At 43.8% G+C, this 27,951-nt stretch overlaps 1 protein-coding gene across 1 annotated transcript; it reads right to left on the bottom strand.

Annotated features, from left to right (window-relative positions):
* Positions 1-3,485: 3,485 nt before the first annotated feature.
* PPP2R1A (protein phosphatase 2 scaffold subunit Aalpha) lies at positions 3,486-21,777 on the bottom strand. Its single transcript, XM_070949461.1, has 15 exons — positions 21,669-21,777; positions 17,842-17,932; positions 16,642-16,742; positions 15,588-15,820; positions 15,292-15,439; positions 14,514-14,669; positions 14,161-14,275; positions 13,072-13,142; positions 12,318-12,452; positions 11,344-11,517; positions 10,897-10,957; positions 8,101-8,255; positions 7,079-7,221; positions 6,601-6,692; positions 3,486-4,978 (listed from the first exon to the last, which is right to left on the bottom strand). Exons 1-15 carry the CDS (start codon positions 21,744-21,746, stop codon positions 4,962-4,964), a joined length of 1,770 nt encoding a protein of 589 aa, XP_070805562.1. The 5' UTR covers positions 21,747-21,777; the 3' UTR covers positions 3,486-4,961.
* Positions 21,778-27,951: the final 6,174 nt, after the last annotated feature.

The following is a 27,951-nucleotide window of genomic DNA, read 5'->3' on the forward strand; positions in this document are numbered from 1 at the left end:
GTATGTCCAACGTTTGCAACTTTTAAGACTTGTGGATTTCAACTCCCAGAATTCCTTTCTGGGACTTGGAAGTCCACAAAGCTTAAAGTTGCCAATGTTGGGACACCTCTGAGCTGGAAGACCAGTGGCACCCACTACCAAATGCCTGCCCTGTTACTACAACTGACGTAAGCCCCTGCAGGCAGCCATGAGGCACCAGGCGTTCTATGATGGGCAGGGATAATTTTCCTCTCATCATCTCCATATCGCAGTGCCTCCCCCGGAGAAAAGAGTGAGGAACAAGTATCCTCTGATGTAAATTCATCGTCAGAGCCTGTTCTAGAGAGGCACAATGTTCTCCGCAATGCAAAAAAAAAAAAAAAAAAAAATCCTTTTGATTAGCTCAGCGGCTGACAATTGCACAGGATGAACAAAGGACGGTCATTTTAGTAGAATCATCATTCGCGGCTGAATTAAGAGAAGCAGGACGATCAAAGATGACTAGTGTGGCAGTGAAGCTTTCCAAGCGTGGGTAGGAAGCTGCCAGAAAAGCAAAAAAAGGAAAAACTTGTTTCCTTCATTAAAAAGAAGGCATCTAAAATCTTATTTATATGATGAACAGCTTGTAGATTAATTTCCCATCTCCAGATACGGGTGGTGATAGTGATAGCCAGATATCTTCTGTATTTCCCCAAAAATAAGACCGTCTTATATATTTTTTTGAACCCTGAAACAAACACTTGGCCTTATTTTCAGGGAGGTCTTATTGTTTTGGGGCGCGTGGAGCAAGACGGGACTCCTCTTGCCATCTTACCCGATTTCCAGCTTTTGCACCCTAACCAGAGGAAATGAGTAAAACTGGCTATAAATGGCTAAGGGTGGATGTGGGGTATTTCTCTTGGGAAAATGTCTGCTTGCTTTGAATTATGCTGTTTGTATATTTATAAATAAAGCAAGTGGGATAAAGACATCACAAATCTCCTACTGCCTTCCCATCTAGAAAAACAAAACAAAACAAAACAAAAAAAATGTGGAATGGGTGGTGGGGACACGTTTAATATGTCGTTTCTTGAATTAAAAACATCCTCAGGTTTCTGGCTGTTGATCCTTAAACCTTTGTTCCAAGGATGAAATCCAGCAGGTTCTGACAGGTTCTGGAGAACCGGTAGCAGAGATTTTGAGTAGTTCGGAGAACTGGCAAATACCACCTCTGGCTGGCTCCAGAGTTGGGTGGGAATGGGGATTTTGCAGTATCCTGCCCCTGCCATGCCTGTGGAACCGGTAGTAAAAAAAAAATTGGATTTCACTTTGTTCTCCACGTTCGTCATCAAAGGAACACAAATAAGATTCTGAGCAAACCACAAGTACAAATCAGTTCCGGGCAAAATGCTGGAAGATCCATTACATAAAAGCACCAGGACTGGTTGGATTCAAGAGCATGTTAAGGATGGCACACTAACTTTCACTGGGAAGCCCCATCCATTAAAAAGAAATTCTATGCCAGTGATGGCAAACCTTCGCTCAAAAACATCGTGCACGCAGGACCACGCTCTGGAAAAGCCGAACTTCCGAGTTCTAGTGTGCATGCGCGCCTGACAATCAGCTGGCCGGCATGCATGCGCAGGTCGGTTTTCAACACTGCTGCGTGGGCAAATGAATTGCGCTCCAGAAAAGCCGAACTTCCAGTTTCTGGTGTGCATGCACACCTGACAATCAGCTGGCCGGCACGCATGCGCACACCGGTTTTTGGCACTGCTGCGTGTGCAAAGGACAGCCGATTCTCACGTGCGCATGTGTGCCAGAAACCTGGAAGGCAAACAGGCAAGACTGCACATGCGACATGGCTTCATGTACCACTTTGGGCATGCGTGCCATAGGTTCGCCATCACGGTTTTATGCCATTTTCTTCACAAGTCAATCCTGCTTTCTTTTCCTTCTCACCAGCCTAGCTGTTAACACACTGTTTAATTGTAACAACAGAATCTGATAAACCCGACTACAGAAAAGATAGATCCTTTCATTATGGCCAACGATGGAACGAATGAAACAATGCAGGTGGGTTTTTTTTGTGTGTGTGTTTTGTTTGCCTTGCCAAAGCATGACTGGAATAGAAAAAGCGGGCAGAATAAATAAATGAATGTAGACACTGGAGGCATAAAAGATGTGACTGAAATCTTTCCACGAGCTGAAGGACCTGATCCAGCTCCCAAGCAGCTAGGCTACTCTCCAAGGCAGGGTTTTTCAGTCACTTTCCTATGTGTGGACTTCAGAATTGAGGTCCACACATCTGAAAGTCTGCAGGGTCCACAGTGCTGAGGTTGGTTGCTTTCTTGCAGATGTGGTGGCACTGATGATGCTGTCTAGTACGGTAGTGAAATGTCTACAAGCAAAACCACCAAACTCGGGGAATATCAAGGGCCCTTACTGTTCAATCCTAAACTACAAATATCCTCTTTTACTGGTACGTCTGAAAATGGCCAAGGTCAAGGAACCTTGCTCCAAGGAAATGCAACATGGAAATTAGCCTTGATGAGAGGTCAAAGCTGGACCAAATGCAGTATTAAAAATTCTCCGGAATAATACATTTTTTTTGGAAATTTTAACATTTGAAATAGGAGCCAGAGATTGAGGAACAATACCAAACAGGAGCTGGAAAAAAACTACACAAGGTATCTTTTGAGGGAACATAACAAAGTAAAAAGTGTTGTGCTTATGCAGGCAAAAACAAAACAAAACCCCGAACGAGGAAATCCAATGCTGTATAAGCACTCAAGTGATCTGTTTAAGAGAGAAGAGCAATCCACTGTCTTTCTTACACACAGAACAACTGTAACCCGAATAATACCATGTTTTCCCCAAAATAAGACCGGGTTTTATATTAATTTTTGCTCCAAAAGACGCATTATGGCTTATTTTCCGGTTAGGTCTTATTTTGGGGGTAAATACAGTACTAAACGCCTCCATCTGCTGACGATCTTAACTGGGGGTAATTTTGGGGGTAGGACTTATATGAGCATCCTGAAAAATCATGCTAGGGCTTATTTTCCAGTGGGAAATAAATAATGACCTAGCTTGTAGGTCATAATTTAATGGAAGGAAACCTTGCACAATGTGACGCAATTCCTTGGTCTCGGTCAACTATCACTTTCTAAGATAAATAGGGGGAGTGATAGTCCTCTAAACACGGCTGAATTACAGGTAGTTCTCAGTTTTTGCTCAGCGTCCGTTTGAAGCTACAATGGATCTCCAAAAGATACCTTATGACCAATTCCCAAAGTTATGAATCCACAGAAAAACCACCCTATAGCAAACAATGGGTTCACTTCGTGACCACCGCTCTGGGAGGCCCGATTACAGTCGTAAGTCGATGACTACCTGTATACACTCCATTATTTTGCTCCTGGCTCTCTCGGCTAGAACTGAAGAAAGACTCGAGCGACCAGGAATGTCTGGATGGGTACTGGTTTTCCGCCGCGCCCTCATTTAAAGAGATTCACTGATCCAGCTTCAGTCTTACCCAGCCTTGTTAAGTAACGATTGAGCATTTTATTAATCGGAGAGAGGAGAAAAAAAAATAAAACAAGTGTACATACACACGCACAAAAATTCTGACGTTTTTAAAATGACGTTCCGCTAACGGGAGCGTGTGTCTGTGTCTGTGTGTTAGAGGATGAATGGTTAGAATACAGACTTCTTTTGCATGTCCAGTGCCAATGTTAGAGAGACAACCAGCAAGGAACTCCAAAGGTACCGAAGAAGGAAAGCTTGGGACATCACTAAGGCAAAGCTGGAAGGGAGGAGGAACTTCTACAGTAAAAGAAATCAGAACTCCCACCAATCAAGAGCCCATGGGATCATCCAAGCACTGCTGGAGAAAACCACCCAAATGTCCCCTCTTCTCCCACCAATGGATGTCTCTTTCATCAAAGAGCAGCTTTTCGTTTTGCACCACCAGAATTTGGCAACGGTTCCCGTTTGGAAGTTCCGTGGGAATATGGGGCTAAATTTAGCCTGGAGGTAGCATCCCACTGTGATGAGCCAAAGCGACTTGGGTTTTCAACTTTTCAGCCCATGTCAACGGCTTCACAGCTTTCTCTCTTTCTGTCTGTCTCTCACTCACACTCACACACATACACATACACATAGACACATCCCCATGCGCCAAATAGCTACCTCCTTCCAGCAAAGGCCAGGGAAAGGAAATGTATCGTGAACAGAAAGGGCACAGGAGAGAAGCATGCAGAGGAACTGGGAAACACCGTATTACGAAGCCTGATAAACCAAGAGATTTAAATCAAGGATTTAACAACTACCCTTCTACCTTCTCTGGAATAAAAACCGAGGCAACGACGCTGCTGGGTTTGATTTTGAATGAAGGAAAACGTTTCCATTTGACTGATACTTCCAACGCCAAGTAGGAGGGAAAAAGGTGGCGGCTTTAATCATCGGGATGAAAAAGGTAAGGGACCGACCAGGCCGAGCGTGGATTGGGAGAAAGCTCAACTGGGGGGCGTCATGCAGAGTTACACGCTGCATGGCGGTGGCATTCCCATGCAAACTGTGGCCAAGAAGTGACAGGAGGCCTCAATGAATAGATTCTGCCTCCCTTCCCCTGCTCTGTCTCTCTTGCAAGTTTCACAGAACTGGGGGCGGGGGGGGGGGAGAGGGAGGGAAGAGGATGTCATCTCCGGCCCCCGGATGGTGGGAACAAAACTGTAAGTTGAACCTGACTATTTATGAGAAGGGGAGAAAATATCACAGCTGCCCAAGAAGGTTCTGAAAACACAGAGCTAAGAGGAGGAGGGGAAGGAGAAGAGGGAGGTAGGGCTCCCGAGAGGACGATAGTCAGCCATGGCCTAATTCCATCATGTACATCCAATAGGAGATGGGTGGGCTGGTCATACACATGCAGGGAAAAGGGAGAAAAAATGGTTGGCCCAGCAGCATCCAAGTTGGAGAGACAGCAGAGCTAGGTCCCGGATTCAAACTAACGCCAACACTGTATGGGAGAGAGAGGAAAAGAGTATATTAAATGTTCATAGTTTATGAAAGCTAATAAACTCTTTCATTAACGGCGATAAATTCAGTTGTGCGGTGCCCATTGTACACTGTTACTCACAAATCATCATCATCGTCATTTAACGACCCCATAATCCCTTGCGGGGTGGAGTCTGGGCAACTGAATGGAGCTAGCTGAGTGTTTTAATGGCCGGATGCCCTTCCTGTCGCCAATGCGGAGGTTTGTTCAGCAGATTTAGTCTCAGTGTGCCCAGAGAGAGAAATATCTGCCTCTACCTAGGATCGAACTCACAGCCTCCTGATTGAGAGGCGAGAGCTCCACCTCTAGGCCACTGCACCACTCTACTGTTACTCACAAATGCTAGAATGAATTTGAAAAGGGGAGTTCCAAGCCCAGAGTCTCCCACTGTACAGACTCCAGCTGTTTAGGTGCTCACTGGTTGGTCCCTGCAGGGTGCAAGTGGGGCCTTCTGCTACATACAACTTCCACATCATCTCAAACATATAACTTGCCCTCAATTCCTGGATCCTGAGTAACTGTGTACAAAGTGTCTCCCACCCCCCCACCTCCCAGTCCCGGTCTTCAGGAAGCATGCTGCTCCAAGAATCCGAAGAAGCCAACCCTGAAATATCAGGGGATTGAACTTTGGAGAAGATTCACATCTATTAAACTCTTGCCCAGGCCTCAGCTTCTGCTTCTGCACTTTCCACAAATATTTGGTTGGCTGCAAAGGGAAACCTGATGCTGACTTTGAGGTAACTTTGGGAAGTACCATAGTTTTTGGACTAAGGTGCACCTAAATTTAGAAGAGGAAAACAAAAAACAAAAAAAAAAGTTTTTGGCCTCCCTTTTTTGGGGTCTGTTTCCGGGGCTTTTTTTTTTGGCCCATTTTCGATGCTTTTTTTTCCCATTTTGGGGGCTTTTTTTGGTCCATTTTTTTGGGCTTTTTTGGGGTTGTTTGTGAGGCTTTTTGGCCCATTTTTTCCAAAAAAACGGGCTGAAAAAGCTCCCAAAACGGGCCAAAAAAAAGCCTGAAAACAGGGCGTGAGGAGGCCAAAAAATGGCTGGTGGGTGGGCGGGGGCTTCGGCAATATTCGGTCTATAAGACGCACTGACATTTTCGCCCCCTTTTGGGAGACAAAAAAGTGCGTCTTATAGTCCGAAAAATACGGTAATCCTTACAGATAAAATTAACATTGCTCTAGCTTAGGCCCAAGATCACAAGCACCTAATAGATTTCCCTCTCTAAAGTGGTTACAAAAGAGCTGATCAAAAAACTTCTCCTGGAAGCTGCCTCCTGGAAACAACTAACAGCAGGGAAAACAAAGGACCAGGTGCATTCAAAGATCAGGCTAAAGGCCAAGTGAGCTTGAAGTCACCTTGGAAACGGAAAGGAAAGGAAAGTTAGTCAAGGAAAAGAAGGGAAAGGAAAGACGGGAAGGGAGTCAAGGAAGGGAAGGGAAGGAAGTCAGAGAAGAGGAGGAAAGGGAAGGAAGTCAGTGAAGGGAAGAGAAGGGTAGGGAAGAGAAGGGAAAGGAGTCAGGGAAGGGAAGGGAAGGGAAGGAAGTAGGCTTGAGTTCACCACGGAAGAGCACACTCACCAGTCAGCGCCTCCTGGGCGAAGTATTTGACATCCACATCAGGGTCCTGGGTGAGTTTCTCTAGCACTGGCTTCACTTCATTCTGAAGGGTGCTGGAGGGAAAAAAAAGACAGGCAAGGAATGAGGGGGAAGACGTAGGCAGAAGACAAAGCCTGTATCCAAGTATTTCCATTATAGCAACAGCACTTATATACCGTTTCACAGTACTCTCTAAACAGTTTAGCCCTCTCTAAACAGTTTACAGAGTCAGCCTATTGCCCCCAACAATCTGGGTCCTCATTTCACCCACCACGGAAGGATGGAAGGCTGAGTCAACCTTGAGCCGGTCAGGATCAAACCCCTGGCTGTAGGCAGAGTTTAGCCTGCCATTCTAACTACTGCGCCACCATGGCTTCTCTCTCTTCATTTCCTCCCACCCCAATGATCAAGATAAGCCCCAAACCCGGATGGCATCAACAACAGTTATTGTTCCCCATACCTATTATCCAAGATTGGTCCAATTTTTTGAAGTGACTTGGCTACATTGAAGCGAACGTTTGCTACTGCATCGCCGGCCATCCGCAATACCGTGGGAAGCATGTGCTTGGTGGTGATTTCCTGCCCACAGACCTCTGACAGCACCTAGCAAAGGAAGAGCGATGAAGATAGATGAAGGGCCCTGTGCAACTTGGATCTGATGAGCTCTTATTATTTAGGAAGTTTGCTGTTTTGGAGCTAGGCTTATGCTGACCTCGTTGTGCAGCTCTTTGATTCAGTTCCCTAACAAGGCCAACTGTTCTCTCCAATCAGAAAACCCCAGAATAATGTTCTGCCCCAACTACGGACCCCAAAGAACGCAGCACACACAAAGTCTGTACAAACCTTAGTTTACTAAATTAAATCAGTTTTTTTCAAACAAAGGCTATTAATTACAAGAATCCAAAGAATAAATAATCGTAATCTTACTATGGTTGGCAGAAAGCCCAGAAGCAATTTGCAGAGAACTAAGATCAAGACGCGAAGGAGAGTGAACGAAGTTGTTCCCTGCAAATTGCCTCAGTCGTCATCCTTCCTTAAATAGGCTAAGGGAGTGGCCAATTAGCCCCAAGCCTTACTCTCGAGGAGACCTCCTCGTGAGGAGCCACTCCTGCCTTTTGGCAGCTCTGCACGCCCGTGCATCGAGAAGAGGCTCCTCCTCTTCTTCCTCTTCACTTATGGGAGCTTCTGGAGCTTCTGAAGGCCCTGGCTGAATCCCTGCCTCTGGCACGATGTGGTGCCAGCCTCCTCATTGTCCGACTCAAGTGCCAGCTGCACAGGCTGCTGGCACAGCACACCAGCCTCCTCGCTGTCGGAATCAGTTACTAGCTACAGGCCACTGATGGGCCACAACAAATGACAATTCTTAACTTATCATAGTTCATACACTGATTCTTCACAACCAGTGCACACACCTCTTTCCACATTCCCTCAATTGGTCCCACTTTTTTTTTTTTGCGCTCCCAACTCCCTTCCCCAACTCACATTGATGCAGAACAGCGTAGTCATGCGGTGAAGGTAGTTGGGGTCATTGGACATGGCCAGCACCTTGGGAATGATTGTGGCATGGGCCCAGTCCTTGCCAAACTTCTCCACAAGCTTCTTAAGGTTGCTGGTGGCTGCTTCTCGGATGGCATAAACTGCATGAGGGACGTAATAAGACACAGGACAGATTAAAGCTAGGACACGTATTCTAGAATAGAAATACACAGAAGACTAAGGGAGCCAAGTTCTTGCTGTAAAAACCTAAGACTTGATTTGAGATATACCTGCAGCAATGACATGATTTTCTGTTTCAACAGATGAACTCTGCAGCACAAAGAGATATTCAGAGATATGGGAGAGTGTCAAAGATTATGAGAAAAAAATAACTTGAAGATTTTGTTTAAAAAAACAATCCTGTCTCTAAAATGCAGATACTTTGGGGCTGCAGAAAAACTTTTTCATTAGAGAGAGAGTGTGAGGGGTCCTTGATGCTCTCTGGGCAGACGTTTCATTACCCTAATTAGGTAACGTCACTGGTGGTAGTCAGAGGGGGAAAAAGTTCAGAGAAGAGCAACTAAGATTATCAATGGCCGGGAGAGTAAACAGTATGAAGAACGGCTGCAGGATTTGGGTCTGGCTAATCTAGAAAAAAGAAGGAGTAGGGGTGACATGATAGCATTATTCCAGTATTTGAGGGACTGCCACAAAGAAGGGGGGAGGGGGGGTGTCAAATTATTTTCCAACGCACCGGAAGGCAGGACAAGAAACAATGGTTGGAAACTAACCAAAGAGAGAAGCAACCTGGAATTAAGGAGAATCTTAATTCTAACAGTGAGGACAATTAACCAGTGGAACAGCTTGCCTTCAGAAGTTGTGGATGTTTCATCACTGGAGGTTTTTAAGAAGAAACTTAAGATAGTCACTTGTCTGAAATGGTATAGGTTCTCCTGCTTGACCAGGGGGCTGGATTAAAAGACCTCCAAGGTTCTGTCCTGACCTGTTCTATTCTTCATTCCATATTCTACTCTATTCTATTCCACTCTACTCCACTCTACGCTACTCTACTCTCTACTCTACTCCCTAGTTAGGGTAATGAAACATCTGCAAGAAACAAGCAAGCTCAGAGAGCACCAGGGACTCTTCATTTCAACACTGAGCTATAAATATTCTCCTTTATTAGAGAGAGTGTGACTGACTGTGCTTCTATTGTACATTTGACACTGGCCAAATTACTATTCTTTGGTTGAGTCCTATCTATACATTTTCTTGGAACACAAGCATGGGAAACCAGTTCTATTTTATGCCACAGGCAGCATTTCTAATTGAGCCAACTGTATTCTTTTACAGTCTGCATTACCTCTTTCCTATCCAACTGGAACCGATGGTAGATGAACCTGAAATATAATTGTGAGAGCTTTGCTACAGTTGGCTTCCACCGGCAATTTATATCCTCATTTAATGCTGTAGCTACTCTGTACCCTATCCCAGAAATAACTGAAACTGACAGTGAATTTCTAGGTTGAAAATGAGCTTTTAACCATGTTATATAATTACTAGTCAGAGCTTGAACTCACTGCTGGTAGCATATTTTATTAGGTGAGAATGAGACCAAAAAGCACAAATTCACGGTTATCATTAACATGCTCAAAATGATACAAAATATAATAAAAATAACTGAAAATTATATGAATGCCGCATGCTGAATAATCTGTTTGAAAAGGAAAAAAACCAGATGAAGAAAAGCTAGTGTTGTAATGTTTTTTCCCCCCTAATGTACTTGCATTAAATCTGAATTTAATTGCTAGAAAAGATTATCCCATTAAATACCGAAATGTGACTCAACCTCTTTTACTTTAGTGCTAAAAGCCTTTAGTGATTCATTTTCTCAGCTGGAGAAAATTGCTGACACAATGGATTCCATTAATTCTGAAATATGCTTTCAGTGCTCTAGACTACTATTTGGGGGAAAGCACTGAATTTTAAAAATGTGGGCCAAAAGCCAAGTAACTACTTTAACTTATATTCTCCCCTTGAGCTAAAGCCTCTTTCTTCTACAGGTAATTGGGATGAAAATTTGGTCTGGTGATTTAAGGCACCAGCTTGCAAACCAGGAGACTGTGAGTTTTAGTCCTGCCTTAGGCATGAAAGCCAGCTGGATGACTTTGGGCCAGTCACCCTCTCTCAGTCCAATACACTTCACAGGGTTGTTGTTGTTGAGAAAATAGGGGAAGGAAGGAATATTAGGTTTGTTTTATTCCAAAATAAAAATCAATTAATCAAATAAATCTTCAGCAGCTGAGGTGAAAGAAAGTGTGCTTCTATTCCAGAGGTGGGTTTCAGCAGGTTCTGACCAGTTCTGGAGAACCGGTAGCGGAAATTTTGAGTAGCTTGGAGAACCAGTAAATACCACCTCTGACTGGCCCCACACACATCTACTCATCTATTCTCAACCTCCCAAGTCTCAGCTGATCGGAAGGAAATGGGGATTTTGCAGTAACCTTCCCCTGGATTGGGGAGGGAATGGAGATTTTACAGTATCCTTCCCCTGCAACTTGGGGGTGCAGGCAACCATCAAAACTTTGGAACCAGGTTGTAAGTGCCTTTTGGGTGTCTACAACTGGTCGTAAGTGAAAAACTACTTGTAAAAATACAGCCATCTTCAGATTTGGTACTGTACCTTCCCAGACATGTACTGGGCAACTTAGAAGCGATGTGCACAATTGTGACCAAATGTTACAGGAGATGACTGGTAAAGGAGAAACTAACCAATATCAGTTATCAGGATCTAAGTCTTACCATGATCCACTAGCCAGGCCATGCAAAGGGAGTTGAGCTTCTCATCAAAGAATTCCACACCCTGAAGACAGGGAACATTAAAGTTACAGCAAATGAATCAGCAAGGATTATGAATTGCAAGGTTACAAATAAGATTATAGAATTTTCATTGTTTAAACAACAAGAAAAAAACCAAACCAACAGAACAAAAACAGAAATCTGGAGAAACAGACTTTGTTCAATTAGTAGACACTGCAGGGCAACTCAGCAGATAGTCATCCAATTTGGGGAGGTTTTGACAAAACAGCCCTAGCAGAATTAATCACAGAAAAGCAGGAACTCTACAAGCACCTGTGGCTATTCACGTTCTAACTGATTTAATAATGTCCAGGTTGCTGACTAAAAAGCTCAAATGTTTACAGTTATTTTCAAAAGATCAGAACAAAACAAAACAAAACCCACACTCACCAGCTGTCCAGCTAACAGGGGCATGTACTCAATAATAGCTAACCGCACACGCCACTTGGCATCCTCTGCCAACTCCACAATTGCTGGCAGCAGAGACTGAGACAACTGCCGGATGCCAATCACTTCATTCACACAGTCCAGGTTGGAGATTATGTTGAGCCGGACTTCAGGGCACTGCAGAAAAAGAGCAGATGAGAATGGGAGAAGAGCTCCTACCTCAACTGTCATTTCTAAAATGCTTCCTGTCGTGCTAGTTTAAGGGGAGGTTCAGGTAAGAACTCAGGTAAGATGAAAAAAGGAATCAAAGTTAAATTTTCAACTTTCTGATTAGCTAAAAGATGGCAATACTAATGAAACTACTTGTGAGGTTTTGGAAAAAAAATCCTGTACAACAAGTGCAGTTGATACTATTCAGAAAACTATTCATCCTAGGACTAGGAAGTGTCTTCTATAGATAATCTAAATTCGTTTAACTAGTGGTGATTATACATGCCTTACTCAGTGGTGGTATTCACTTACCTTCGTTACTGGTTTGCAAATGGGAGCGTGCTCGCGCACATCATCTTTGCGCATTCGCAGGACCTTCAGTGCAGAGCGTCGAAAACGGGACGTGATGATGTCTGGGCGGGTGGGCGGAGCCTCCCACAGCTGCCGCTACCAGTTCGCCCAAACTAGATAAAACTGGCTGAATGCCACCACTGGCCTTATTACTAACTCAAGTGTTTTTCAACCGTGGCAATTTTTCAAATCTGTGGATTTCAACTTGCAGAGTTCTGGGGGTTGAAATCCGCACACCTTTAAGTGGCCAAAGTTGAGAAACACGGCACTAACCAATAGATTTTCTTTAATTATCCTTACTCACTAATCTCAGTGCAGTGAAGCCATCTGAGCAGATAAAACTAATGTTCACCTGCAACAGTTAACCACAAAGACTCTTAAGTGACCTCAAAAAGGGGAGGGGGGGGAATACTCACCTCATCTTTGAGCTGAGCCAGGAAGAGAGGCAAAAGATGCTCAATTGTATTGTCCTTGCCCAGAATAGGAGACAATCCCATAATCACGGATGCCAAAGCTGATTTCACGTGCTGATTGGCATCTGATACTAGTTCCTAGATGATAAAAGGACATATTTTAGGACACCACAAACTATTTATGCAATGCCTCCAGTCTCACTGCCTTTATACACACCACTGCTGCCATTTTATTTGTTGATTGTAATAAACAGCTGGAATATTGAACTACAGTTCCATAAGCCAATGTATTCACACCAATGGAATATTGAACTACAGTTCAATAAGACAATGTATTCTAAACTTCTACAATCAGGCACTCACATCTACAACACACACTCATAGAGGAAGTCAGTCGGATTCCCTCTACAATTTGGTCACCTTGTGAACATCAACGTCTTAGAGCAGTGTTTCTCAACCTTTGTAGCTTGAAGATGGGTGGACTTCAACTCCCAGAATCCCCCAGCCAGCAGCGCTGGCTGGGGGATTCTGGGAGTTGAAGACCACCCATCTTCAAGCTACAAAGGTTGAGAAACACTGTCTTAGAGGCAGACGCAAGCAACGGCTTTCCTTGTCCTTGTCCTCTTTAAGGACAACTCTTCCATGCCTTCTTCAGCCTTCTGCAAGCATGCCTCTGACTGAGCCAACTAAAACTCTGAGCTGATGCTTATAAGAACTGCTCAAAGGTTACTAGAGAAGGTGAGTTCCTGGTACGTACCTTGATACAGGGCAAAATCTGAGTCATGATGATGTTTTCACGGCAATCGGGAGACAAATTCTCACAGAATTCTTGGGAAAGAAAGATGGAGAAATAAGAATTTCAGTGCAGATTTCACCCAGGTAATATTTTTTTTTCCTAATTATCAACTAAGTACTTAAACCTTTCCGGCCCAACATAAGAGATACTATACTCATCTGCAAAACTATACACAAAAAGTCTTCCTGAACTCTGATCTGAAAACTTAAGTCTTCCTACAACTGGATCCAGACAATTTCCTTATGTCTACACATCAAGAGCCTTGATAGTACAGTGGTTATGCACCCTGTTATTAACACAGCTGCCTGCAATTTACTGCTGGTTCGAATCTCTCCAAGGCTCAAGGTTGACTCAGCCTTCCATCCTTTCTAAGGTAGGTGAAATGAGGACCCAGTTTGTGGGGGCAATAAGCTGACTTTGTATAAATATACAAAAGTATGAAGGCTATTGCTTAACGCATTGTAAGCCGCCCTGAGTCTCCGGAGAAGGGCGGCATATAAATCAAATTAAAAAAAAAAAAAAGTGGCTGCTTACAACAATTACAACTAGTTTTATTTAATAATTCAAATTCTTCTTTTCTTGCCCAGAAGTCCATCCCTTTCAGGAAGCCCTTTATACGGGTAGTCCTTGATTTACAAGACAAACTGGGACTAGAGTTTCCACTACTAAACAAGGCAGTTGTTAAGTGAGCCACGCCCAATTGTATGAGCTTTTTTGCCATGGTTAAGTGAATCACTGTGGATAAGTGAATCGTAAAATTGTTAAGTGAATCTGACTTTTCCCACTGACTTTGCTGGTAAAAAAGACAGCTAGGAAGGTTGCAAAAGGTGCTCACATGATGCTGCAACTCTTGTAAAATATAAGCTGGTTGCCAAGCACCCAAATTTTGATCACGTAACTATGGGGATGCTGCAACGGCTTCAAGCCATTTTTCCCAGTGCTGCTGTAACTTTGAATAGTGGCTAAGCGAAAGGCTGTAATTCGGGGGCTACCTGTACAGGGAAATTGTATGTAAATATCAAAACAGTATCGATATGGATTAAAAATCACCTTTGACCTTGCTGGAGGCTGCTGCTCGCACTTCGGCTTCACAGTCTTTCATGAGATTTTGGAAGGCCGGGACCAAGTCAGTTTTTGTGATTTCTGGCCCAACAGCTTTCTGGAGCTATAGGAGGAGGAGAAAAAAAAAAATCAAGTCCCAAAACTGACCATGCAAACACTCCAAACAGCAAAACATTCCTCCCTGCCAGAAATAATTCTACCCCAAAAACTCTCGGTCCGTAGAACTGACAGTGGTGGACAGAAGAACAAAAGCACTGCTACATTTTTAACATTTATGGTCATTTAACTTTCAAAAATGAAGCAAATGCAATTTTCAAAATAGACAAGTTATTTGTACAAACCTCCGTGAATTTCTCAGCCACCATGTAACGGACTCGCCAAGACTTGTCCTCGGCTGCTTGTCGTAACGTCGGCATCACCAAGGACTCCAAGTCCTCCTGAAGCAGGAGCTGAGCAATATTAACACAGGCCTCCACAGCCAACAAGCGCACAGAGTCCTGTGTGTAACATAGCAATAGCACTTAGACTTATATACTGCTTCACAGTGCTTTACAGCCCTCTCTAAGCGGTTTACAGAGTCAGCCTATTGCCCCCAACAATCTGGATCCTCATTTTACCTACCTCGGAAGGACAGAAGGCTGAATCAAACTTGAGCAGGTCAGGATTGAACTCCTGACTGTGAGCAGAGTTAGCTTGCTATACTGCATTATAACAAGCGTGTTACCATGCCTGCCTGCCTGCCTTCCTTCCCTCCTTCCCTAGCAATACCATTTAGACTTATATACCTGAACCTAGTAAAAAGCTTCAGTGCTTTTACAGCCCTCTTTCTAAGTGGTTTACAGAGTCAGTCTATTGCCCCCAACAATCTGGGCCCTCATTTCACCGACCTCGGAAGGCTGGAAGGCTGAGTCTACCTTGACCCTGGTGAGATTCGAACTGCCAAATTGTAGGCAGCCGGCAATCAGCAGAAGTAGCCTGCAGTACTGCACTCTAACCACTGCGCCACTGAGGCTCTTATGGAAGATCTTCCTCACCAAGAACACAAGGGGTAGACAGCCCACTTCTTGGGTTCAACTTACTCCCTTTATCACCCCCAGGCTAACGCGAGACCATACAGACCTGCTCGTCAGACGCCAGGTTCGAAAACATGGGAATGATCTCGCTTTTGACATATTCCAGTTCCAAGACCTTAGCAAATTCGCCCAGTTTGGAGGCTGCGGCTCGCCTCACCATTGGAGTATCATCCGAACATAAGTTTCGGAAATATCTGCCAAAAAAAAAAAAAAAAAAAAAAAAAAAAGGAAGGTAGAAACTTATTAACTGCAACATATTGGGACAGGAAGAATTTCTTCTGTTTTGATGACTCAGAATTTTATAACGGGGTCCCAATTTCGACTGCAAGTCACATGACTTACTGGCGGAGGTCAGCTTTAACTGAGCTGGAAACTCGGGGATAACAGACGCTGAAGAGGCCACAAGCAGAGGTGCGAGAGGTGAACCAGTCACCCCCCGCCAGGCGCTTCACCAGGGGCACAAAGTGAGCCTCGAGGTCAGCTGGAGAATGTTCATTGGAGGTTGCCCTCAAGGACTCCACGGCCTTGTCCCGCACCACCGTCTCCTCAACCGTAGCAAGGCTTTCGAGTGGGGGCTGGAGAAAGAGGGAGGAAATGGCGCATTACATATGCATCTTGCATGAACCACCAAGAAGGAAAAACAAAAGAGCTCTCTGCCATAATTTAATTACCGCCTTGTTCATTTGGGTTCACCATAAGAATTTAAGTAATTCCTCTCTTTTTTGACAAGAGAAGAAGGTAAGAAAGTCTACACAGGGAGCAAGGAGTATGATCGAAAATTGGGATTTGTGCGTTCAAATGGGATGAGTGACATTCCAGTCATAGTGTTCTATCTGGGTGCAATTCAAAGATTTGGAAAAAAAAAATCCCATGTACCATTAAATCCACCTATGATAAGGAATCAAACAATGATCACCATATATCATTTTAACACTTTTATTAATTTGGTAGCGAATAAACATTTTCTTTACTAGTTAACCAAACCATCTAGGACCCTAAACCAGGAGTGGTGCGGTGACCTAGAGATGGAGCTCTCGCCTCACAATCAGGAGGCTGTGAGTTCGATCCTAGGCAGAGGCAGCTATTTCTCTCTCTGGGCACGCTGAGAATATATCTGCTGAACAAAGCTCCACGTTGGCGACAGGAAAGGCATCCGGCCATTAAACTGCTAGCTCCGTTCAGTTGCCCAGACTCCACCCCGCAAGGGATTATGGGGTCGTTAAAAGATGATGATGATCTAGGATCCTAAACCACCCAGGCTAACTTATCAGCAGCTTGGTCATCTCTGGGCATGTAACAACATGCGTACCCCAATTTCATCTTTTGGAAGGAACAGAAGTGGTTTCATTTTCCCTCTGTGTTAGTCACTCTTCCTGAGCCCTTCACAGAAACTTACCAACAAGCAGTGGACATATTCTGGCCCCCCGACCAAAGCTGTAAATGTTCCCAGCTGTTCTGCCAGAGCAAGTAACACTTCATCCTCATCATAAATAGTGTCTGCAAGAAGTTAAAAAACGAGAAACCAACAAAAAGTAAGACAAAGTCTGTATATTCTTAGAACAAAAAATGTAAAGTGCCAATTCTGTTTTATTTTATTATCCTTCCATATGTACAGGGAGAACTGACAGGCAGCCAAAAAGAGTCTCTGAATAGCTGGACTGATATCCTGTTTCCCCCAAAATAAGACATCCCCTGATAATAAGCCCAACCAGGCTCTTGAGCGCATGGCAATATGGCCAAGTGTTTATTTCAGGGTTCAAAAAAATATAAGACAGGGTCTTATTTTCAGGGAAACATGGTATTTATTTTAAGTAATAAATAATACTGAGTTTAAATGACTATGAGAACATGGATTTTAAGAAATCTAAGGAGAGATTTGAAGTAATACCAATGAACCATGGCAGAACCATATCCAATTTAACAGAACTTCATCAATATTTCACAAACTGTCTTGGGAAGAAACAATACTGGGCAAAATTTGAATAGTTTAGAACATAGAATACTCTATACAACTTCCAAGGGTAACCTTGGTGACACTGCTTACAGGATATGATTCCATATCTGTTCAACTACAACCTCAATCAACCCCAGGCCAGCATGATCACTGGTCAGGAATGGAGCTATTGGGCAAAACGTCTGCCATGCTTCATGTTAGGGGAAGTCTGGCATACAATTTCAGATTTGATTACTGTGAGATACAGGTGTAGGTCCGAGGACACTGTATTTCTACAAATCTTTTCTTTTTGTTCAGTTTATGAATAAAGATGATTAACTTATTTAGATATTACTTGTCACTAAAATTTCTGGTGACAAATGAAAACTGAAGCGAGAAGATTAACTGTCCATAAAGAGGATCGTTTGACAACTGAAACATCCTTGAGTTAATGCAGATCAGCAAAGATTTAGCCCCAGTGAAATTTCACTCCCAATGAGCATGGCGTAAAGGATATCGCAGTACTCTTCAGGACCTTCATATGCTCACGGAGCAGGCACACTGCAATCCTCAAAAATAAATGACTGGAACAGAAATATGCCCAAACTGTTTCTAGGCTAGTTCCATATTCTATTTCCTATCTTGCCGTGTATTTTCATTTACCTGTGAGAAAAGGTAAGAGTTCGCTGCGCGTCCTCTCGACGCCCAGGGCCAGTGCAATGGTAGAGAGTTTCTTGATGCTATTCAGACGAAGCTGCATATGGGAGGGAGAAATGCAAGGAATAGATTCACACAGATGATGAACCTTAGGAGAAAACTGCCACTTTTTTCTGAATGCTGAATACTGACTTTGCAGATAACTGCAACTATTATGGCATTAATAAAGCACTCCAATTTTGGACTCATCTTCATAATCCACCCACATGGCAGCAGGTGCCCCATTTCATATACTTATTCAAACATACAAATCTGTATTACTCTTCTCATCTACAGTATATAATCACAGATACAGATAAAAATAGTATGTATGGCTAACATAAATCACAATTTTAGTAGAAACTACTAGAACTGTTTTATTCCAATTTTATAAATAGATGTCCGTTCCTTGCCTATATGTCTAGTACATGTTGACTTTTCTGAATCTTTCTATAAATTATGACTGTATGAACTGTCAGGATCTCCAACTGAATAACCCTGATCATATACTACTAAGATATAATGATAGGACATAATGAATATAACTGCACTCAGCAAGACTTCACCTTTTTCCTTTTTTTCCTCACTCAAAAGCTACAGAACTGCTGTTTACATCTGGTGACTAATACATAATAATGCTTTTATTCTGCATTTACTTGGGATACATTAAGCACCCTTTAAGGTCAGATATATATTATCTATTTAAAAACTACAGACTGCTCCTTTAGGTGACCATTTAGCACTATCCTGGTGTATTGCTTCCATTCATCTCCAATAGACACTGGATTCCTTTCCAAGTGAAGCATGTATATGAGTGTAAACTGGGAAAGAAATGGTGATAGTGGTGGGGGCGCTATCTTCAAACAACAAGATGGTGTTTTTTCTCCCCTACCGTTGATGGGTTATTCAATTGGAGATGCCTTGTTTAAGGTTCAGATGCATACAGTTGTATCCCATTCTGCTGCATTAGTTCAGTTTCAAGAGTCTGACTGATCATCTGTGACCTATTACTTGCTGTTTATATGTACATTGTGATATATGTTACCCAAGGATACATTATATGTATCCTTGTGTGTCCAGTCACACTTGGCCAATAAAGACTTCTATTCCATTCTATTTCTATTCTGAAGGACACAGGCCTCACTGCTTAGGAGGTTCATTTGCTCAAAGTCATAATGAGATTTACTGGCTTCCAGAAAGGACTGCACCCCTCTTAAGATTCAATTCCATCACCTGGATCCCTATTTGCTCTGACTTTATTGCAAGGCAGTGTATCTCAACCATGGGGCAAGGATGCACGGGTTTCCAAGCTCGATCGCGTCATGTGACATATCACGATGCTTTTTGCCTTTGTGGAGCCAGGGTGGGCATGGCCTGTGCATGATGCATCCGGCCTGTGGGCCGCCAGTTTGACATCCCTGAATAAGATGCATGAACTTCAAGTTCTCAGTTTCCCAGCAGTTGAAGTCCTTGCAGCTTACCGTCACCAAGCTTGAGAGACACCGACCCAATAGACAGACCAGAACCATTTTACAGCACATAAAGGTGGCTGGATCCTACTGGCTGGCTGCTCACCAGACCGAGTGACTCTCGTTCCTAAAGCTACTCCTGCAACAAGAGAGCCTAAGTTGTTGTTGTTTTTTTCCTTGCACATCCACAGCAGTCTCCCAAAGGTGTTTTTTTTACAAAGGCAACTGGACTTTCTGGTGTTTCCCCCCCCCCCCCAAAAAAAAAACGTTTCGCTTCTCCTCCAAGAAGCTCCTTCAGCATCTTCAAAAGAAAAACAAAAAAGCCCAGTTGCCTCTTGGAAAAAAAAATTAAAAAGTACCTTTGGGTGGCTAAGGCTTTTTTTTTTTTTAATTTTACTTATTTTGTATCCTGCCTTTATTATTTACGACCTTTGGGGACAACCATGACCTGGATGACTGAGAATCTCCATCGACCATTAAACCAGTGGAACATTTTGCCTTTCAGAAATCGTGGGTGCTCCATCACTGGAGGTTTTTAAGAAGAGACTGGACAGTCCCTTGTCTGTGAAAGGTAAAGGTTCCCCCTTGCACATATGTGCTAGTCGTTCCCGACTCTAGGGGGCGGTGCTCATCTCCGTTTCAAAGCCGAAGAGCCAGCGCTGTCCGAAGACATCTCCGTGGTCATGTGGCCGGCATGACTCAATGCCAAAGGCGCACAGAACGCTGTCACCTTCCCACCAAAGGTGGTCCCTATTTTTCTACTTGCATTTTCTTTTTACGTGCTTTCGAACTGCTAGATTGGCAGAAGCTGTGACAAGGAACGGGAGCTCACCCCGTTATGCGGCACTAGGGATTCGAACCGCTGAACTGCCGACCTTTTGATCGACAAGCTCAGCGTCGTAGCCACTGAGCCACCCTTCTCTGAGATGGTATAAATTCTCCTGCTTGAGGGGGAGGAGGGGCTGGACTAGAAGATTTTATTTATTTATTTATTTATTTCCAATTTATATACCGCCCTTCTCCCTGAGGACTCAGGGCGGTGTACAGCCGAATAAAAACATAAATTACAAACATTAAAATAATATTAAAAGAATATATATAAATTTGGCCCTGTAATTTAAGAACAATAACGAACCCATTTAAAACATTTAAAAAATTAAGAAAAAAAAAGTTAAGCCAGCCCAGCTTGCTGAAAAAAGAAGGTTTTAAGGGCACGGTGGAAGGCACTGAGGTCTTGGATTCTCCTTATCTCTGGGGGCAGCTGGTTCCAGAGGGTAGGTGCCCCCACAGAGAAGGCCCTTCCCCTGGGGGTCACCAGCCTACATTGTTTGGCTGATGGCACCCCGAGGAGGCCCTCTCTGTGGGGGCGCACAGGTCGATGAGATGTCATCGGTAGCAGCAGGCGGTCTCGAAGATATCTAGGTCCTATGCCATGGAGCGCTTTAAAGGTGATAACCAACACCTTGAAGCGCACCCAGAAGACCACTGGGAGCCAGTGCAGCTCACGCAGAAGATCTCCAAGGTCCCTTCCAGCTCTATTCTATTCTGATTTGAAACATCCAGAGCAGGAGACAATGAATGACTGGGCCAGCTGTTTTCTCAAACAGAGACGCCCCAGAAAGCTCAGGATTGTGGGAGAAGAAGAGCCACACATCTGGAGGGCATCCACCCGGAAGCCAGAGGGGTGGGGAGGGGAGACTCCACCCCTTCCTCAGCCATCAAGGGCTACCCTCCACCTCGGCATCCTCTATTGACAGCCCCTCCCTTGCCGCCTTTCATGCAGAGGGAACAGGGGGAAGGGGGTGGGGTGGGGGGCTAAAACACCCCCAGCAAAGAAATGCCACAACCAGGAAGCCATCCTAGCGGCTGCCCCAAGGCTCTTCACCGATTGGCTAGGAAGCTTGAATCAAGCTAAGCAGGATCCAATCAGAACCCTCCGCTCTCTTCCCCAAGTACGCTTTATAAAAAAAAATAAGACGACCTGCCTCCCTTTCTTCCACCAACACCCCCCCCGCCCACCCCCACCCCCCCCAGCAGAGAAATGGATGGCCCAACCAATCGCGCGGCTGCTTGCATTGCCGCAGGAGGGGAGAAACAGATAAGACAGCCGCTCTCATTAGCCACCCGCTTCCTCTTGGTGTTCTCCAATGAGACCTCTCGCGACCAATCCGGCTCCGTTTCTCAATACTCCCATCCGGGTTTCTCAGATAAAAGACCGTCCCTGATTGGTCATCGTGCCGGGAGCTGGGTTCTCGGGCCTGAAATATTCTCCCCGCGGCTGGTCTCCCTCAGCAAGAGCTGAACGATCGCCGAATCGGGCCGTACCTGAACGTCCTCGTTCCGCAGCTCATCGATCAACACAGCGATAGGATAAAGGGAGTCATCTCCGTCGGCGGCCGCCATCTTAGCTCCCGGCTTCTCTTCTGAAGACTGCGCGGGGTTCTCGCTGTCGCCTTGCAGGGGCGGATGAGAGGCCATTGGTTCCTCGGGTTGTCACTCTATTCTATACGAGAAGCTGATTGGATTCTTTTTAGACGAGTTCCCCGTTTCGGATCTTCTAATTTAGCATAGCTGTCTATCTGTCATTGGCTTTCTTGTTCTTCATTGGACAGATATTTCCGAACTGCGCCACCCACAAAGAGATTTGGGAAATTAGGTCGTTTATGCCCGCCTCTCTTTCATTTCAATTGGCTAGATGGACTATATTCCCGCCTTTTCCCGATTCATAATAGGACCATTATTCTCTATTCATTCTGTCATACGGCTCACAAAGGACTATGGAATAGTCCCGCCCCTGGAATGCAATCTTAACTCAGCCTTCCGATTACGGTGAGGCGATTAGACAATGTTTTTGAGAGACAGCTCATAGTAACCAATGCCAGAGCGGAACCAACTTTTCTTTCAGCAGAAGCAGAGGAGGGCGAGTTTGTGTGACTAGGTTGCCAAAGCAACTTTGCCTTTATTCTTCCCGTTGCGGTGACGTCAAGGATAATTTATGACGCAAGCGTACGTCATAGACCTATGACCTCACCTCAGTTGGGCGGGGCTTGATGCAAAAGACACTTTCAGTCCTCATTTGCTAATCTTACTTTCTTCTAAAATAAAATAATTGTGGATTATTTTATTATTATACGCACACGGAACCAAGAACTTGCTGCACATATTAAAACCTCATTGATTGTTAATGGAATTACAGAGTTAGACATGTGTGTTAAATCTGGATTTCGATTTCTCCCTTCCTGAAGGAGTCCAGATTAAAGCTTTTTCCATGGAAATCCTGATTTGGCTTGCAAACATCCAGGGAATCCCTCCTCTTCTCCAAAATATTGATTCCACTGTTAAATTGCTCTTTTCTATTGTAGGAAGTTAGCACCTACCCCTCTCCTTGAAAAATGAAATATTCTAGGAAATATTAAAAAGGCAGAATATTATACCTGCATGGGGGCAGTGGTGGTTTGCCCCCGGTTCACACAGGTTCTATAGAACCTATAGTAAAACCGGCGGGAGGCTCCGCCCACTGACCCGGACGTCATCAGAAGCGATCTGCGCATGCGCAGAAAAGCGTACATGCGTGCTTGCGCTTGCTCTCACGTGCACGCAGGCACAATGCAAACCGGTAGTAAAGGTAAATATAACCCACTCCTGGTTCAGTCAGTTCCTGACATTTTAAGTTATCCTCCATCTCCAGATATCCTCCTGCTGCTCCAGAAGAAACTAAGCTGCAGCAAGTGGAGGGAACACAAAGAATTTGCTTTGAAGACTTTGGGTCTTCTCAGCTCTGATGCAGGGGTGAAATGCTCCCGGTTCGGACCGAATCGCCCGATCCGGTAGGGATGGAGGCGGATGGTTCAGAGGACCGATAGCAAAAATCCCTGCCACCCCTCCCCCCACTAAGGAAGAGCCGCGCAATCATCAGAGGCTTTTTTTTTTATTTTTAAAAGCATTTTTTCTACAACTTCTTTGGCCGAAAAAATGCTTTTAAAAGAAAGAAAAAAAAAAAAGCCTCTGATGATCGCGCGGCTAAGATGGGATCATCAGAGGCTTTTAAAAGCATTTTTTCTACAAACTCTTCGGCCGTTTAAATGTTTTTAAAAGGAAAAAAAGCCTCTGCCGATCAGGCAAGTCAGCTGGGATTGTCAGAGGCTTTAAAAGCATTTTTTTACAACCTCTTCAGCTGAAGAGGTTGTAGAAAAAATGGTTTTAAAAGTAAAAGTTAAAAAAAAAAAGTTGGCCATGCCCACTCAGTCATATTACCCCCCCCCCCCTCCATCAAGCCACGCCCACAGAAACGGTAGTAACAAATTTTACATTTCCCCACTGCTCTGTTGTTCAGAAAGTTCATAAATGGTGCGGACTGGATTCCTTCCTTCCATCTTTCTGAACGTGTGAAAACAAAACCATGTCTCAAGCATAATTAGACTGGATTGTGAAATGGGATTTAGAAGTCACAATCCATTGACATTTCAGCCCATTCCTCCTTCAAGACTTCACCTGCAAACTTCCCTCTTCTTGATTTTTACTCTCTCTACTGGAAATGACACATCAGACGATTGTGACCCTGTGGTGTGCAGTTGACGTATTAATAGATCAGAACATTTAGTCTTGGTTTTTTTCCTATTTACATCTCTGGCTAGAGCTTGTTACCTTGTGTACAATGTATCAGTTCCAACAAAACTATGTTTTTTAGGATTCCTTTTTTTACACTGATATGCCCCCCAAAAAGGAGGGGCTTCGATTACAGTTTTTATTGTATGTGTTTTGTAGGATTCTAGCCTGCTTTTAATCATGTTATTGTCCTAGCAGCTTATAACTGCCAGATAATACGGATAGTCCTCCATTTATGATCATAATATGGATTAGAATCTCTGTTGCTAAGCAAAGCAGCTGTTAAATGAATTTGTGACCGCAGTTGAGTGAATCACTCAGTTGTTAAATAAATCCAGCTTCACCCACTGCCTTTGCTTGTCAAAGGTTGGCTGAGAAAGTCACAAATGGTGCTCACACAACCTCACGACCAGTGGTGAGTTCCTCCCGGTTCGGTCCGGTTCGGCCGAGCCGGTAGCGGTGACGATATGATGTCACCGAACCAGTTCTCCCCCCCCGCCCTCCCACCCCCACCCACGTTATTCTTACCTTTTATTTGGCCCCACCCCCAATCTATTGCTGCCTCCTGAGTCCCAGCTGATGACTAGAGGGAAAGAAACTGTTTAAACTCTTGCCGCGGGGCTTCAAAGGGCGGTCCTACAGCTGATCAGTGTTAAAAGCAAACAAATGAGTCAGATCGTAAGTGCGAGGACTGGTCGTAAGTGCGAGGACCTTCCAGAAATGACTCTGACCAGCTAGCCACGCCCACCTAGTCACATGACCTCCAAGCCACACCCACAAAATAAGCCACGCCCACAGAACCGGTAGTAAAAAAAATTAGAACCCACCCCTGCACACGACTCTTCAACTATTGTAAAAGCTTGTCGATTGCCAAGTGCCTGAATTTTGATGATTTGACCCTGGGAACGCTGCATCAGTTGTAAAAGCGAGGACCAGTCGTAAGTCACTTTTCTCAGTGCTGTTGTAACTCCAGACGGTTATTTATTTATTTTATTTACCAAAAATTTATATGCCGCCCTTCTCCCTAAGGACTCAGGGCGGCGAACACAAGTTAAAAACATACAATAATAAAAGATCAAAATGATTAAAACTGCTAAAGGAACAGTTGCTAAAGGAACGGTTGTAAGTCACACACACACACACGGGTTTCAGCAGGTTCTGACCAGTTCTTGAGAACCAGTAGAGGAAATTTTGAGTAGTTCGGAGAACCGGTAGTTAAAATTCTGACTGGCCCCACCCCCATCTATTCTGTGCCTTCCAAGTCCCAGCTGATTGGGAGGAAATGGGGATTTTGCAGTAACCTTCTCCTAGATTGGGGAGGGAATGAGATTTTACAGTATCCTTCCCCTGCCACGCCCACCAAGCCACGCCCACCAAGCCACACCCACAGAACCCATAGTAAAAAATTTTGAAACCCACCACTGACACAAACACACAATTTCCAATGGATGACGTTAGAGGAGTCATTCTCTCAAAGGCTAACGCTTGCAAAACAGCAGCCGGGGGAATTAAAAAAAAAAAAAAAAGATTTTCCAGTATGTGCCACGTAGACTCTCAAGAGGCAGACAATGCAAATTGCCAATGCAAATGTGTTGCCCTCCTGGATTCTTCTTCCTTTTTTGCAAATGTTTTTCCACAAAAAGGAGAACTTTGCTTTTTCTCAAGGGCAAAACCGAAGCACCATTGTTGAAAAGCCTCATGGGGTTTAAAGGAAATGCTGGAGACCCATAATGCCCCTTGGGCACATCTTGGCAGAGTAAGGCGAGAACTGCACACTTCAACCACACAATTTTCTCCCACATGCTCCTTTTCTTTGATGGAAACAAAAATGTTTCTTTTAGAAACAAAATCTCTTTTTTTAAAAAAATAATTTTTATTACAATGTTCCTTTATACAAGTCTAATACATAATCAACAGACTGTCATTTTTGTATACTTCGGATCAACATTCCATACAATATATACATTATATACATTCAATATCTAATCTTCAATAGCCTTATGCATATTTCCAATTTTTATTTCTATTATCTATCCAGGTGTACCATTTTTCCCAAACTGCATAAAATTCCACATAAAATTCCAAATCATCTTTAATTCTAGGGTCAGTTTATCCATTTCAGCACATTCATATATCTTCTGAATGATCAATCCCTCTGGTGGTGTATTGCGTTGCTTCCAGTATTGCGCGAACACAATTCTTGCTGCTGTTAATATGTGTAGAATCAAATATTTGTTTTAAGTATTCTCAGGAGAAATGTTTCCGGGTTTAATTCTATTTGACATTTTATTAGCTTTTGTAGCTATCCTTGTATCTTAGTCCAGTACTTTTTCGCTTCAGGACATAGCCACCAAGCATGAAAGAAGGTACCTTGATGATGGTGTTCTGCCCCAGCTACGGGTCCCAAGAAGTGTAGCACACACACAGAGCTCCAAAAACTCCGTTTAATACAAACAGACCCCTTTCAAAATGCAGGCTTTAACCACAAATGTCCTTATCAGCCTGCTATGAATTACAGAGATTAAACAAAGTCCGACAAGGGTTGGCAATCACCCCAGAAACCAAGTTGTAACAAAAAACTCACTCTCAAATTGCTCTGCGTAGGACCAAAACGTTGTTTCCAGCAACATTTGCTATCTGTGTGCGAACTTAAATAGGCTAAGGGAGTGGCCAATTAACCCCAAGCCTTACTCTCGAGGAGACCTCCTCCTGAGTAGCCACTCCTGCCTTTTGGCAGTCCTGCGTGCTCGAGCATTGAGAAGAGGCTCCTCCACTTCACTCTCTTCACTTGAAGGAGCCTCTGGAGGTTCTGAAGGCCCTGGCTGAGTCTCTGCCTCTGGCACCACAACCTCCTCGCTGTCCGACTCGAGCGCCGGCTGCACAGGCTGTCGGCACGAACCACACCAGCCTCCTCGTCGTTGGGATCAGCCACAATCCGCGCAGGCCACTGATGGGCCACAACAGATGGTTACATTTCCAACATTTTGGGCTTAGATTCGAATACATTTTAGCCAGCCTTGCTGGGGCTAGGTGCCAACGGTAGAGCATTTTGTACTGATTTTCCTTGTAAGCAGCAGATTTCGCTATAGTGTAATTTTTGTTCCAAATTCTTTCCCAATCGTCTAAATCTATATTATGCCCTATGTTTTTAGCCCATGCAATCATCAGTTCTTTCACCACCTCCTCTACTCTATCAAATTTTAATAGATAGTTGTATATTTTGGATATTAATTTTACTTCAGGGCCTATCAACAATTTATCGAGTTGTTTTGGTTCCGTGTCAATTCCATATTCTTCCATGTCTTTCTTGTATCTAGATTGCAGTTGTAAATATGGCCACCAATCAATAGAAATTCCCTATTCCTTTAGTACCTGGTTGTTTTTAAGCTTCCCCTGTTTATCTAAAATTTCTGAATATCTGGGCATTTTGCTTATAGCTAATGTGTTGGGATGGATCATTGCTTCCATAGTGGATAACCAACCAGGAATTTTCATATAATGTTTTTTCCTTATATCCTCCCAAATTTGTAACAATGCATCTCTTATTTTGTGTCTATAAAAGTATGAGTGTGTCCTATTCCTTTTATCCCACGTAAAGGCATGCCACCCCTTTTGCAGATTGTGTCCTTCCAGTGTTAAGATTCTTCTATTGTTTAAATTCACCGAATCCCTTATCCAAACCAGAGTTGCTGCCTTGTGGTAAAATTCCCACGCCGGGAGTCCAAAGCCACCTCTACTTCTACTATCTTGGAGAGAGAGTAGTTTTATCCTTGCCTTCTTTCCTGACCAAACAAATTTTGTAGTAATTTTGTTCAGTTCTCCGAAAAACTTCTTATCTAATGATATGGGAATTGTCTGAAATAGATATAATAGTTTGAGTAGGATGTTCATCTTGATAGTCACTATCCTACTTAAAAGCAATAGTTGTAGCGTCCCCCATTTATCCAAATCCTTCTTTATTTGTTGGACTAATACCATGTAGTTATCCTCCTCCACCATTAAC

The sequence above is a fragment of the Pituophis catenifer genome, unplaced genomic scaffold (assembly GCF_029215685.1).
Source record: "Pituophis catenifer annectens isolate HBS135680 unplaced genomic scaffold, rPitCat1.0.hap2 SCAF_9, whole genome shotgun sequence".
NCBI classification, from domain to species: domain Eukaryota; kingdom Metazoa; phylum Chordata; class Lepidosauria; order Squamata; family Colubridae; genus Pituophis; species Pituophis catenifer.

Bases quoted from the DNA above. Each gene is read 5' to 3' on its own strand.
- PPP2R1A (XM_070949461.1), bottom strand. From the start codon at position 21,746: ATGGCGGCCGCCGACGGAGATGACTCCCTTTATCCTATCGCTGTGTTG. The intron at 17,933-21,668 runs GTACGGCCCGAT...TCCCATATGCAG, and splicing joins TGCGGAACGAGGACGTTCAG to CTTCGTCTGAATAGCATCAA. The intron at 16,743-17,841 runs GTAAATGAAAAT...AACTTCTTGCAG, and splicing joins ACTCTTACCTTTTCTCACAG to ACACTATTTATGATGAGGAT.